Source organism: Belonocnema kinseyi, chromosome 5, assembly GCF_010883055.1.
Source record: "Belonocnema kinseyi isolate 2016_QV_RU_SX_M_011 chromosome 5, B_treatae_v1, whole genome shotgun sequence".
Taxonomy (NCBI): Eukaryota; Metazoa; Arthropoda; class Insecta; order Hymenoptera; family Cynipidae; genus Belonocnema; species Belonocnema kinseyi.
In genome coordinates this window covers 97,132,292-97,147,869 of record NC_046661.1, presented here as the reverse complement: position 1 = coordinate 97,147,869, position 15,578 = coordinate 97,132,292, and the positions used below count along the sequence as shown (strand labels likewise).

The 15,578-nt window shown below is 23.1% G+C and overlaps 2 protein-coding genes across 3 annotated transcripts in view; one reads left to right on the top strand and one right to left on the bottom strand.

The window, feature by feature from the left end:
• The window catches only part of LOC117172464, an 88,219-nt gene that overhangs the window by 18,580 nt on the left and 54,061 nt on the right, over positions 1-15,578 (top strand). The window lies entirely within an intron of this gene.
• LOC117172466 (annexin B9) overlaps positions 1-15,578 on the bottom strand; it is a 39,751-nt gene that overhangs the window by 18,549 nt on the left and 5,624 nt on the right. For both annotated transcript variants that reach the window (XM_033360427.1, XM_033360426.1), the window contains exons 2-4: positions 13,212-13,593; positions 2,796-2,948; positions 2,500-2,673 (exon numbers count right to left, since the gene is read on the bottom strand). In XM_033360427.1, the coding sequence (XP_033216318.1) occupies positions 2,500-2,673; positions 2,796-2,948; positions 13,212-13,593 (709 nt within the window). The remainder of the gene's footprint in view (positions 1-2,499; positions 2,674-2,795; positions 2,949-13,211; positions 13,594-15,578) is intronic.

The window sequence follows — 15,578 nt, the reverse complement described above, 5'->3', positions numbered from 1 at the left end:
AATTTTCTACCAAAAAGATGAATTTTTGAACCAAAAAGATTAATTTCTACAGAAAAAACAAACAATTTTAAACAAAATACATGAATTTTTAATTAAAAAATATACATTGTCAATACAAAAATTAATAGTTAAATTTCCCGTTCAAGAAATTAATGTTCAACCAAAGAGGTGAATTTACAACTAAAATAATGGAATATTCAAACTGAACATTTACGTTTTTAGTTAACAAAAAAAAGTTCAACAAAAAAAAACTAATTTGGAAAAAAAAAATAGTTACATTTTCGAACAATGTGATGAATCTTCAACCGGAATAGTTAAATTTTAAATAAAAAGATGATTTTTTTACTAAAATTTACTACAATCATATTTACTGAAATAATATCTTCAATTTAAAAAAATGCATTTTTAAGAACAAAATAACAAATCTTCAGAAAAATAGCTCATTTTTCAACCAGAGATGAATTTTGAATTAAAATGCTGATTTAAACAAAGAACATTAATTTTTAACGAAAGAGTACATGAATTTTCAACCAGATATTTGAATTTTCAAGAAATAACTATCAATTTTTAACCAAGAATAGAATAGTTATTAAATTTTCAGGAAGAAAAATTAATTTCAAACAGAAAAAAACGAATTTTAAAAAAATAGTTAAAAGTAATATAAAGCTAATTTGAAACCGAACAATAAATAAATAAAAAATTTCCTATCAAAAAAAGTTAAAAACAAATTAAAACAGATTAAATTAAATTAAAAACTTAGAAATTTGTAAACTGAAGTAATACGTGATTATAAATATTATAAATGAATGAAACTGATGGAAATTTTTTATATGAGTCAAGTAAATTTGAGAGTGAACAATATATACATTCAAAATTTCCTATCTGAAAGAGTGACTCGAAATTGTTTGAATTGAATTTGAAATTTAATAAATTAAATCTAGAAGTGACCCCTTTTAAAAATTTCAAATTATCTAATACATTATTAAAAATAGTACATTTGTACTTTTCACTGAAAATTAGTATTTCTAAAGAAGAATTTTAATCTAAATCAAAATTTTTCAATCAGAATCATCAGATTTCCAATAAAATTTTCTGTTGTGTTGCGATAGAAATGCCAATTTTGCCGAAAATGTGTATTTTTAATGCAAAATAGATTTCAATAAATATTTATAATTTTTTGTTGTTAAAACTTTAGGTTATGTCAGCGTATTTCAGCTAAAATTGGTATTCTTAAACAAAAAGAATCTGAAATCCAATGACTTTGTTTAAAATAATAAAATTTATAATCCTGAGCAATTTCTAATTGTGATGTTTTTCGTCAGAAATTGAAATTTGTATAAAAGAATCCTTAGATTGCAAAGATGATTCACATATTTTGAATAATTTTAAAATTTATTGTTGTTTTGCGTCGAAAATTGGTATTTTTAAACAAATATTATTATAATTTAAACAATTTTGGAATATTTTAGTGTTTTAATGAGAAATTTGTATTTTTAATAAAATCTTGTTGAACATCCTAAAATACTTAAAATTCTTGAAATCTTTCTTAATTTTTTAAAGCATTTTAAAATGCTTTAAAATGTATGAAATATATTGGAAATTATTTGGAATTCTCAAAATACCAAAAAACTATTGTATTTAATAAAATTTTTTTAGAATCTTTTAAAATTTCCTTAATTATTTCAAATCATTGAAATCTTTTAAAAATCATTTGAAATTGAAAACATTTTAATTACTTGGAATCTTTTAAAATACCATAAAATATTTTAAATCTCTTAAATATTCATTGGCATATTTAAAAAATACCTTTAAATCTTTGAAATCTTTTTTAATCTGTTCAAACTATTGAAAATTGCTTTGAATCTTTAAAAATATACCCTCAAATAATTTTTAATTTTTTAAAAGAAGTTTCCCAATTTTTTCAAATTTTACGCTATGTAAAAATCATCAGATACTACCATTTTAAATAAATGTTATTTTACAATTTGTGAATAAAAATGAGTATTTTTAATAAAAATTCGATTTGAAAAAATCTTTAAATTTGAACGTTAACATTTTGTCTTAAAATTTTCACCGAAAATATAGGTTTAAAAAAAAACTTCAATAAAATGTTAATTTGGTGTTAAGATATCAATTTTCATCCATTATAAAAATGATTGGAATTGCTTTTCATTTATTTTACTTTAAATAAATTATAAAATTATAAATTATATTATAAAATACAATTTTTAAAAAATAATTTCAATTTTAATTTGAACATTGCCAACAAAATAATAAGTGTAAAAAAACTCCTCAAAGTACTTAAATTTTTATTTAAGAATAAACGCATATTTTAATAAAAATAATGCCATTAAAATTAGCAACTAAATGATTTCAGTAATTATTAAATCACTTTACTAAATAATTGAAATTGAAATACTTTTCCATTATTTAAGTGAAATTATAAATTCTTTATTAATATATTTCAACGAAAAATAGAATTTAGTTTTAGCTACTTACCTATTCCAAGGAGACCTTTCTCGATACTTCCTGAGAATTCTTTCTTGATAGCCACTTCGATATCATGGCCGGAGATTTTTTCATATTCAATGAAAGTCTGTCGAAGTTGTTGGTAACTACGAGATATTAAAATTGCGTTGAATTGAGATTCGTCTGTTCCCCACTGCTTTTCGCCTGAAAATATTGTGAATGATTTTGTTGTGTTGAATTTTCAGTTTTTAATTTTCAATCAGGATGATTTTTATTATCTAAAAATCTTACTTTAATATGAATATATAAATATTATAAATATTTACCTGCATCGAAAAGTGCTTGTGCGTCTTCAACGGCTTGATCGTGATCGATTCCCTGATTTTCATCCCGATTTGCTGTTGTCAGGGACATCAAAAGGCGTTTAAAGTGTCCAGAAGTGTCCCCTTTGAGATCACTTTCGAGGGTTTTTCCATAGACTGCAATCATAAATTTGAAGCAGGATTTAATATCACTGAATTTAAATATTTCAAAATTAGCTTTATTTCAATTTAAAGTCTTTAATTGTGAAATAATCCATTTTTAGGGCAAGCGCAATTTAAATAACAAATTTAAGCCCGAATGTAATATCTGTTTTTTAAAGTCCTTAAATTCTGGAATTTAAAAAGAATGAAAGGATTTTTAAAATTAATTAAATGCGAGTTTTTTTTACTAGATAAAGAATTTAAAAGCTATAATAATATGTAAATAAATACTAAATGTTTACAGGGTGGCCGCTGGGCCAAAATTTTTTTGAGATCGGGAAATGACAGTGAATTTATTTTTTAAACGGGAATTTTACAAATTTCTAGAAGAAAAATCGGTTTAAATTGAAGACTTTAACAATTAAAAATTAAAAGCGCGCGAACTTGCAAATTTTCCCATATTTTTTATGTTATCAAATTTAAATATAAATAAATATTTTTTTTAATGGATCTATACTTTAAGAATTAAAAGGTGAACAATAATTGATTTGACAAAACGATTTCCAAATCCGTTCAAGATTTAAGAATTTCAAGATTTTAACGTTAAAAATTAAACGATTTAAATTCGAAAGTCTTTTCAGCTTTACAGTAACTTGATAGTAATATATTCGCAATTAAAGGCTTTTATTAAATTAAAAATACCGTTTCAGTCTAAAATATTCAATTTTCAACCCATTCAATAAAATTTTTTTTTAATTAAAAAAACAATAATTATTGAATACTTAGCAATATTTGACTGTTCATTTAAGAAGAGGAAATTAAAACCAAATATAAGATTTCTCAATACTTTGATATAAAATTTTGAAGCTTTTAAAAAATGTTTAAATTATTTAAAATGAAAATAATTGAACTTATAATTTAAGAAGTGTTCCGATAAAAAAATTTCGATTTTTCAATTTGTAATGCTTCTGGCTTAAAATTCCTTAAAATAATATAATTTTGAAAATTTTAATGTTCATTGATTGACTTTTTTAAGTCAGAATATTGTAAATGATAACGTGGATTTATATCTTGAAACTGAATCTGAAAATTTGAACTCTATAATTTATAAAAGGTAAAAATTCCAAAATTAGCAGTTTATCTGCATTTCATATAAAATTGATCAATTATGAATTATTGAGCATTTAAATACAACATTTTTAATTAAAAACTTTTAAACTTTAATTTTAAAAGTTCGAAATTCAATAGATCCACTTTGAGTGCTTTAATATGTAGTTTCTTTTTTTGTAACTTCAAATGGAAACATTTTTAGCTTTAGAATTTGAATTTTTAAATTTGATTGAACGTCAAAAATGTTTGCGAACCGAGAAATGACTGGGAATTTATTTCTTCAATTAAAACGGCCACCCTGTGTTTAGAAGTCTGAAATATTTAAGAATAAATTAATTGAAATTTTCATTTACACATTTAAATCAATTTTTATAAATATAACATTTTTACGCTTTTTGAACTATTAGGCTTTTCCAAAATTACTGATTATTTGAAAGACTTAAAAAAATTTTGAATTTTAAATGAGCTTTAAGTATCCCCGATACCAAGCCAAACAAGAAATATTAAAAAAAAAAGAAAATTCTTCAGGTGTTTAAAATATATTTTAAAACAAAATATTATTTCGTTTTCTAACAGTTGCTTGTGTACAGTTTTTCAAAATATTTGCAATAAAATTCGGCATTTGAAATAAGAAGCTTTTTTTGTTTATAAAGAAATTTTTAATGTTTTCTATCTTTTTATACAAAAGTTAAATTAAAAATAGTTTTCAGAAAGGTCACGATTTTATTAATAGAATTTGTTAGATAACTTAATTTTTACTTCAGAGAAAAAATTCGAACAAGGCAACAAAATTATACGGAATAAGACTATTATCTCTCTTGTTTTTTTTTCAGAAAATGATATGTAAAAATATCTTATCTTTCCATTCTTTGAAAACGACATTAAAAAATAAGTCGAAAAATTTTTTATTCAATTTAAAAATTATTAGGTTTTTGAGCAGATCGGTTTTTAGCCGATAATTACATTAACTTAAAATGAATCCAAAAATTACTATTGTTTATTGAAGCAAAAAACTTTAGCCAAATAGTCGAATTTTCAACCAAAGGTTCGAGTTTATTAACAAAAAAACTAAACTTTAACCAAATAGTTAAATTTTCGAGCCAAAAAGATGAATTTCCAAAAATAAAGTTAAGTTTTCAACAAAAATATTATTTTCAACGAAAAAATATAAATTTTGAACCAAATGGTTGAACTTTCAATAAAAAGAGACGAATTTTGAAGAAAAAGGTACATTTTCCATCATAAAAGATGAATTTTTATACATACAAAACATACAAATAGATTAATTTTCAATCAAATAATTTAAATTACAAATAAATGGTAGCATAGTTGAATTTTTAAGCCAAAAAGGCGAATTTTTTATAAGACAGTTAAATTTTCAACAAAAATGTTAATTTTAAATCAAGAAAGATGAATTTTCGACAAAAAAGATCAATTTTCTACCTTAAAAGAGAAATGTTCAATCCAAAAAGGAAAATGATAACAAAACAGTTAAATGTCTGACCAAAAAATTTGACTTTTTAACAAAATACTTACATTTACAACAAAATAATTAAATTTTGAACCAAATAGTTGAATTTTTAACAACGACAAAATCAAGTTTGAACCAAAAGAGGATAGACGGGGAAAAAAGAGTAATTATTTAAAAAAGGGGAATAAACGGAAAGAGTGTGGAAACTGTAATGAAATTTGAAATTAATAGATTTTACACGTTTCTTATTTAAAATTGTCCAACTCGCACGCCTTTTAATTAAAAAAAAATAAAAATTTGAATTCGGATTCACGAAATTAGAAAATTTTTAACTTCAATCGTTATTAATTAAAATTTTTTTCAGAATAAAGCATTATTGAGAAGTAATTCAATGTTTAATGTTGCCAATTGAAAGTTTTCAATTTCAACTTTAAAAATTTCATTGAGAATAAAATTGAAACTAGGTTTATCGAATTTCTAGAAAAAACAAAACGAAAAAACTCGATTAGTCGTATTTTTCAATAAAATTATTTTAAAAAACAATTTGATTAAAATTTTGTTTCTTGACAATTTTAAAAGTGAAAATTTTTTGTGAAATTTTTTATTTTTGATAAAAAATATATCTTTCGCAGAAACTTCGTCTTTTTTTTGTTTCAAATTTTCAACTCCTTGGTGAAAATTGAATTATTTTCCTTAATGCTCATTTTTTATGTTGATACATAATTTTAGTTGAAAATTATTTTTTTTTTTTTTGTTAAAAATGATTTTTTTAAACTCGAAATTGAATTATTCTTTTGAAAATTCAACTGATTGGTTGCAAAATAACTTTTTTGTTGAAAATGGATATTCTCAGGTTAAAATTTGAACTGTTTCACAGAAAATTCGTCTTTTTGTAGAATCCTTTTTTTACTAAAAATTTTCAATAAAAATTTATAAATTAATAAAATAAAATTTGGACAAACATCACAGCTTTTGTTCAAAATATTTAGTGGAAAATGTATGTAATGCGTTGAAAATTCGTCTTCTTTGATAGAAAATTCAACTGTTTGGTTAAAAATGTATATATTTTGTTCAAAATTCGTCTTTTTTGGTTATATTCCACTGGTTTTTATTTTTTATTTATTTCTTTTGGGTTTAAATCTCAGCTATTACATTTTTAGTGAATATTAGTATTTTCAGGCTTAAAAATATAACAATTTGTTAGAAAATTCAAATGTTTTGTGAAAAATTTATTTAATTTGTTGAGAATTCATCTTTTTCAAAAAATTGAACTATTTTGATTAAAAATCTGCTATTTTGTTATAAGCTCTTCTTTTTAAATTGAAAATACAGCGTGGCAGTTTTAAATAAAGAAAAAAATTCCCGGTCATTTCGCGGATTTTTCGACGATTTAAAACATTTTTCCCCGGACAATGAAATTAAAAAATTCGAACTCTAGTGCTAAAAAATTTTCTATTTGAAGTAATAAAAACATTTCTTGAATTAGAAGTTAAATCATTTTAATTTTAGATAATTTAAAAATACTTAAAAAACTTAAAAACGTTATTTCAAAATCTTGAAAAATCTAGATGTGTTACATTTTTTCAAATTCTAAATTCTTTTTGAAAATTTCTCAAAAATTTTAAACGTCTTTTAAAACAGTTAAAATTTTTCCTAACATTTTCTTTAAATCCTACAAAATATAAAATATATCCTTAAAATCTTCTAGACCAATTTTTGATAATTTTGGAAATCTTGTTAAATCCTTTTGAATAGTCTTTTAAAATTAATTTGTCAAAATGAAAAATCATTTTCAATTTTCCTGGGAATCATAAGAGAATGTCCTTTTTTTCTTTTGAAGCCTTTCGAAATTCTTAAAAAGCTACTAATATTTTTGTTCGAAAGCTGCAAAAATCTATATTTAGTCGACCGAAGTAAACGATAAAAAAAAGATCATTTTCCGTAAAAAATGTTGGCTTCAAAAACAAATTTTTCTTATTTAAAAAAAATTTTAATATAAAAAATAATAATTTTATCGCCAAACTTTGTATTAATATTGTTTATCTATATTATTATAGATAGTTTATTAATCAATTACTCCAAATTTAATAATCAAATATGAAAATTCATTTAAACGATAAAAATTAATAGACTTCGATTAAAATATTTATTAGAATATTGATATTATAATAATATTTATATACAAGCAAATTTTTTTATACTCAATTTGTCGTATTTTGAACATTTTAATTATTAAACAAAATTGATTTTCATTTTGAAAAATAGAATGAAATTTTATAAATTTTTATGTTTTAAAAACTATTAATTTTTAAATTTGATACTTCAGTACGAATAGCCAGATTTAGTCAGTGGACGTACACTTCGTTTAAATTATTTGAAATAATTTCAATTTTTTCTAGAAATAATAGATGTTTAATATTGATTTATATATCAAAATTCAACAATTTTACTTACAAATTAAAATGTTTTAAATAGAACCATTAAAATTTTAACATTTAAAGTTTTTTTTTTAGTTTTGAACATTTGTTTTTTAGTAACTCATTTTAAATGACCAGTGAAATATTGATAAATATTAAGCAATTGTTTTTCAATTAAAAAACTGTACATTTGAAATTTTCAATTTTTAGACTGAAACAATATTGAAAAATTAATAAAAGTCCCTAATTATTAAAATATTACTTTGAAGTTATTTAAAAATTGAAAATAGTTCTACGGATGCAACAGGTACAGCTCTGTCGCGTCATCAATTGACTCTCTGTTTCGTAAAAGTGATGACATCACCTTTGCTAGGTATTCATATAAATATATAAGCACACACTCGTCACAATTTGTCCTTCTTTTCATTCGAACACAAGTGTACTATGTTCAGTCGAGAAACAAGACCTTGCGATTCAAAAGGAATAGGAATTGATCTGACTCACATTTACCTAAAAAAAAACTGATACGGTCATCATGATATGCACGCTATGAATTAGATAAGCAGAGCAAACTACTAATTTTTTTACATTTTCAGGCCTTGAACTCACTTTAGAAATCGAAAACAGCATGAAAATTTAAAAAAAAATAGTGCAATTTTAAATAAACAAGTGCGCAATGGAAAATTAACTTCATTTTTGAAGCAAAACTTCCAGTTTTCTCAACAAATATTTTTTGAGTATTAAAAATAACACAAATGTGTATTTAACATGTTTTTTTTAGACCATAAGTCATCAAAATTCTTGTTTATTTATCGCAGGCTTCAGACTTTTTTTAAAATACTTTTCTCGTTGTTGAAAATTCGTCTTCTTGGTTTGGGAATTTTCCTCTTTCTGTAAAAATCCCATAGTTTTTCTTTAAACTGCAATTTCGTGGCTAAATATTAAACTATTTCGGTTAAAAATTAACTTGTTTGTTAAAAATTCAACTGTTTTGTAGAAAAATCGTATTTTTTGACTCGATCATTGCGCAATTTAGTAGGAAATTAAATTATCTGTTTGAAAATTCGTCTTTTTGGTAGAAAATAAATTTTTTGGTTGAACATGCAATAGTTGGGTTGAAAATTAATCTTGTTTAGTTGAGGATTAAAGTATTTCTTTAAAATTCGCCTCTGTTGGCTCAATCCAACTATTTTTTATTTTTAAATAAAAAAATTTTTTATTGATATATCAACTGCATATTACATTAAAAATAAAAAATGTATCTTTTCAGGTTTAAAAATTTAACTTCTTGGTTGAAAGTTGAATTACTACTTTTAAAGTCAATTTATTTTGGTTGAAAATTCATAAATTTAGTTGAAACTTCGTTTCTTTTTTGTTAAAAATTAATTTTCTAAATTGAACTTTTTTGTTTTTGTCTTTTTTGGTAGAAACTACTGTTTTTCTGTTAAAAATCTAACAGTTTGGTTGAAAATTAATATGTTTTAGTGGAGAATTCAAGTATTTATTTTAATTTTTTTTTGTCAAGTCCAACTGTTTTTAATTTTATAATACAAATATTTTACAATAAAATATAAACTATTAAATTTACGTTGAAAATTTGTCTTTTTAGGTTATAAATTCAACTTCTTGGTTGAAAGTTGAACTACTTTAAAAATGTTTAATTTTCGATTGAATAATCATAATTTTAGTTGAAACTTCGTTTTTTATTTGGTTATAAATTAATTTTTTAAATTGAAAATTTTGATTTTTTTAATTTGAAAATTTATCATTTGAGGTTCAAAATTCAACTTCTTATTTGAATTGCTTTTAAAAAATGTAATTTTTCTGTTGAAAAATTATCATTTTAGTTGTAACTTCATTGCTGGTTAAAAATTAGTATTTTCAATTTCGAATGGAACTATTTTGTTAACAATTCAACTGATTGGTTACAAAATAACTTTTTTTTAAATTTATATTCTCGGAATAAAAATGTATGCATTTTGTTGAAAATTCGTCATTTTTGGTAGAAAATAATTTTTTTTTATTAAAAATGCAACAGCTCGTTTCGAAATTAATTTGGTTTGTTTGAGAATTGGAGTATTTATTTAAAAATTTATTTTTGTTGGTTTATTCCAACTGTTTTTTATTTTTAATTAAAATATTTTTTGATTGAAATATCAACTATTTCAATGAAAATTTCTTTTTAGTTGAAACATCGTTTTTGCTTAGTTAAAAATTAATTTTTTAACTTAAAAGTTGAACTATTTGGATAAAAGTGCAACTGATTGTTTGAAAATAAACATTTTTTTAAAATTTATATTCTCGGGTTAAAAATTAAACTACCTTGCAGAAAAGTCTTCTTTTTGTCTTAAAAAATTCAACAGCTGCATTGACATTTTTTTATTTTCTTAATTAAAAAGTTTTGTTTGGTTGAAAATTTAACTATTTTATTGAATATTTATCTTTTTAATTTTATAAATAATTTCTTTCGAAAGAAATTTAATTCTTTTTCGTTAAAAATGTAACTGTTTGGTTAACAATGAATCTGTTTTTGTTTTATTATTAAACTATTTTGATGAAAATTCGTCCTTTTTGTTCAATGCAACTGTTTTTTATGTAAAATTAAAATATTTTCTTGGTTAAAATATCAACTATTACATTTTTTTGTTGAGAATTTATATTTTTTCTTCGAAAATTCAACTACTTGGTTGACAAATATTTTTTAAACAATGTAAAGAAATAGTGACATTAGCAAAAAATGGTGAGGAAAATAGCAGCTTTAGTGTCATTTTTTTCGAAATTAATTTTGGTAAAAGTAATAAAGTTTGGCAACAATCAAAGATTAATTTCAAATAGGAAACGTAAGAATTTTTAATTCAGTTATTTTCTATTTTTATGAACAATCAACGTGTTTATAAATACGGAAAAATTCGGAAATATCTAAATGATAATTATTTGCTTAAATAATTTGAAACTGCAAATTATTTTTCCAGCTAAAAAAAAAAAGAATCATTCACAAGTGGAAAGTGCCAGAGTATGATTTCATTATCTTTAATTTCCCAGCTGCACTTTTTAATGTTGCGAAACGGATTTTAAAAATAGAAAGGTACCAGACACTGAAAAAAGGGTAAATTTTTAACGAAGCGGTCGAATTTATAAATAAAACAGATTAAAATGCAATCAAATAGCTGAATTTTTAAGATAAAAAGATTATTTTCAATGAAGGGTGAATTTTATATTCAATAGTTGAATTAAGAAATAAATAAAATAATTTTCGACAAAGTGATTGCATTTACAACCAAATAATTTTAATTGAAATAAATGAATGATCCATAAACGAATTTTTTAAATAAAAAAGACGATTCTTGAACAAAAAAATTCCATTTTTGACAAAAAAAATATGACTTCTGAAGCAAATAGTTTAATTTGCAACAAAATAATCGAATTTTCAATTAAAACTCAACCAAAAAAGTTGCATTTTTAATCAAATAGTTGAATTTTTACACCAAAAAGACGATTTTTTTAGAAGACGGTTGAATTAAAAAAAAAAATTAATTTTCAACCAAGACTGGTCATTTAAAAAAATTTAATTTTGAATACCGAATTACGAAATTAGAAATTGTTCAATTTTTAATGATCTCAACTAAAATGTTAGAGTTTTTTCTAGTTTTTAATATCAATTTAAATCTTTGCAAAGTTTTTGAAATTCTTGGGTATTTGGAAATCTTGGTGAAATTTTTTGACATTTTTGTAAATTTGTTGAAATCTTGAAATTTCTGTGAAATCTTTTTAATTTCTTTATAAAATCTTTGAAATTCTTGAATTCTCTGTGAATTTTAAAATTAAATTTCTGTGAAATTTTTTATAAAATCTTTCAAATCTTTGTGAATTTTTTTGAAATATTTTTAAATCCTCATGAAATCTTTGTAAAATCTTTCTTTAATCTTTGGTTCTGAAAACTTTTGTGTTCATCTGAAATAACTGAAATTTTTTGAAATCTTCTCAAGTTTATTGAAATCTTTTGAAAGCGTTCAAAAACTTTGAAATGTTCTGAAACCTTTGAAATCTTTTTACTTTAAAAAAATGTATGAAATCTTTTCAATTCCTTATAAATTCTTTTAAAACTCGTGGAATCTTGCGTACATTTTCTGTATTTATCTGAAATCACTGCAATATTTAAAATCTTTGTGAAATATTTGCAAATTTTTGTAAAAAAATGTGAAATCGATTAAAATCTGATGTAATGTATCGTTTTCGAAATGTTTAAAATTCTTGTAGTCTTTTGAAATCTTTATGGATTCATTGAAATATTTCTGAATTTTTTTTTCAAATCTTTGAAATTCTTGTATTCTTTTGACATCTATATGAAATTTTGATGAAATCGTTGAAATATTTGTGAAATCTTCTAAACTAATTTGCAATCGTTTAAAATGTTTCCAAACCTTTGAAATTCTTATATTCTTTTTAAATCTTTATGAAATTTTTATATAGTTTTTTTCAATGTTTGTAAAATCGCTTGAATTCATTTGAAATCATTAAAAAAATGTTAATCTTTGTGGGACCTTTTGAAATCTTTAAAAATTTCGGTAAAATCCTTGGAATCCTTAAAATATTTGAAATCTTTGTGAAATATTTTGAAATCTTTGACATCTGGTGTACTGTACACTTTTTAAAATATTAAAATTCCTTTAAATCTTTTGAAAGTTTTAGAATTCTTATGAAAGATTCAAAATCTATGTGCAATCGTTAGAAATCTTGTCTACACGCCTTTTTCAAAACTATGAAATCCTTTTCAGGGCTTTGAAATCCGTGAACTCTTTTTGAAATGTTCAAAATACTTTTAAATATTATAAAATCTCTTAAATATTTTTAAATATTTTGAAATCATTAGAATCATTATAAGTTAGTATCATTTACAATATTACAGTCTCTTCATTGCAATCTATAAAATCATTTTATATAAATAAATAAATGATAAATAAAAATATATCAATTTAAAATTCAGTTTAAAAAAATTAGTTACAAATAAATTATACCTTGATAAATAAAAAAACTTTTTAGTAAGCAAAATATTTAAATTACTTTTTAAATTTCAATGCAAAAAACTCTTTTAAAAGCAAAAGAAAAATTCAAATTCAAGGTTCTCGTGAAAAATTCAAGGAGAACTCCAGGATTTCAATGTTGATAGACACCCTGGGAAACGCCGATTAGTCGCATTAAAAAAAAATCGAAAAGTCGCTCGATCCAAGTCCTAGTTATTAAATAAAAAAAAGGAAATAAAAAAAAAAGATTGAAACTCACGATTTTCGTAGAAAGCAGCGATCGTTCGAATTCCATAGTTGCTGAGGGTGCAGAGAATTTCGATGATCGCTTCTTCGTCGGTTCCGAGGCCAGCAACGGCATCGTGCAATTCTTTGGCGTAAAAATGAGGTAGTGGAGTCATTAAGGCGACAATAACATCCTCTAATTTACCAGTCAACTCGCTTTTCAAATCGCTCACGAGATCTTTTCCATAGAGAGTTTTGTAGGCTTCGGCAATTTCAAGTCGTTGAACGATTCCTCGTTTCGTCAGGACGTCGATTATGGCTTTTTCGTCGGTGCCAAAACCTTTCATAGCCTTTCGCAAAACACCAGCATCCGCATTTGCATCGAAAGGCTCGGCTGGGTAAACCGTTGGAGTGCACTGAAATTTAATTTCAAGAATTCCACGATTTATGTTTGAATTTATTCGCTAATTGGCCAAAATAATACAAATTTCAAGCACGGAAGATTAATTTTTTACCGGAAATGACGAAATTTCAAATAAATATGTAAATTTGTAACCAAACAGTTGTATTCTCAACCAAGAAGATTAATTTTTAACAAAATAGATCAATTTTCATGTAATGGATTTTATTCTAGTTCACATTTTATTTGACGAGCCATTTAATTAAGGAGAAATAATTTTCAATAAAAAAAACCGAATTTTCGACAAAAAATATAATTTTTAATTAATTAGTTGAATTTTCAAAAAATAGTTTAATATTCAGTTTAAAAAATGGAATTTCTAACCAAAAACATTGAATTTGTAAATAAAATTATGAATCTTCAACCAAAAAAATTTAATTTCAAGGAAGTAGTTCCGTTTTCAATCAAGGAGTCAAATAATTAACAAAAACTATAATAGTTGATATTAAAAAAAAAGAATTTAATTTAAAATAAAAAGCAGTTGGATTTAACTAACAAAAATGAATTTTCAACAAAATGCTAGAATCCTAAACTAAAACAAACTCATTTTCAACCAAATAGTTGCAAGTTTAACTAAAAAATAGTTTTTTTTTTCAAAATTACAAATTTTCAACGAAATAAATAAATTTTCAAGTAAATATTTTAAACAATGGATGTGACGTTAGTCCATATTTTATTTAAGAAGCAATTTAACCCTTAAACGGCCAAAACGCCACTACCGGGACACTGCTTTTCAACGGCCAATAACTAAGACTATTCCACACTAGAAAAAATTGAGACACATATATTTTTATTGCTTAAGATCTCCTCTTTCCGACAGTGCCAATGAAATTCCTCAACAAATTTATTTATTATCCCAAAATGCAGTTTAAACAAAAAAAAAACGTGAGTTTTCGTGCCTATTTTTTTTTTGTGAACCATTTTCCAAAGCTTTTTGAGTCTGTAATTAACCTGGAATCTCACTAACCGATTTCGTTTTAGTATTTTCGAAATGGCGTCTTAATGGCAAAATTTTTGTGAAAACATTCATGAATTTTTTTACAATAAACGATGCGCTTTTCGGAAAAATCATTAGGAATAAAAAGTTCTTGTAATCAACCAAGGAATACGCCTGAATTTTTTCGAAGCGTTTTGAGCAAAAATTTGTTACCAATTTGTTTAATTTTCAGTCCAAAAGTCGAATTTTAGAAATTTCCTACACCCTTGAGTTTTTTCAAATTTGTTGGACATCCCTTTTACTCAAAAATTTTGGAAGTAAAAAAAAAGCAACGATAAAATTTTGACAAAATAAGTTTAAAAGTGTTTTTAAAATTTGATCGTTGTATTCTTGATTTTTTTAATTTCTAAAAACCAAAAATTTCGCAGTTCAATAATAATTTTGGATATTAAAGAAGATTTTAAAATTTAATTTCTTCTAAATATAATTTCTTCAATTTTAATTTCTTATGAGTATCGACAAAAATATTATTTTTTATATGGTTAATGCAACCCTTATTTGAACTTTTAAAAAAAGTCACAAAAAATTTTAAACATTTAAAAATTACGCATGTTTTTTCTCGCATCATTCACAGAAATTTATAATTGCTTTTTTAAATTAAACAAGATGTTTCTTCCATTCAAAAAGAACTTATTTTATGTAAAGTAGTTTTAAAAAATTCTAAATAAAAAATGATTCGATTAACCAAGTGCCAAAAAAGAAAATTAATTTTTGTTATTATTTCAAAAAAAGCTAACTTCATCAAAAATTATTTTTTCTAAAATATAATTTAATATTATCATTGCTTATCGAAAAATGTAAACATGAAAAATTCTCAATAAATTTCCATCACATTTTTTTTTAATTTTTCAAGCTTTAAAACTTGCAATTTCTGTGTGTTGGCCTAAAGTTATATCTCAGTTTTTTTATCACAGCTTCTCTTGATTGGGTACATTAAATTTCAA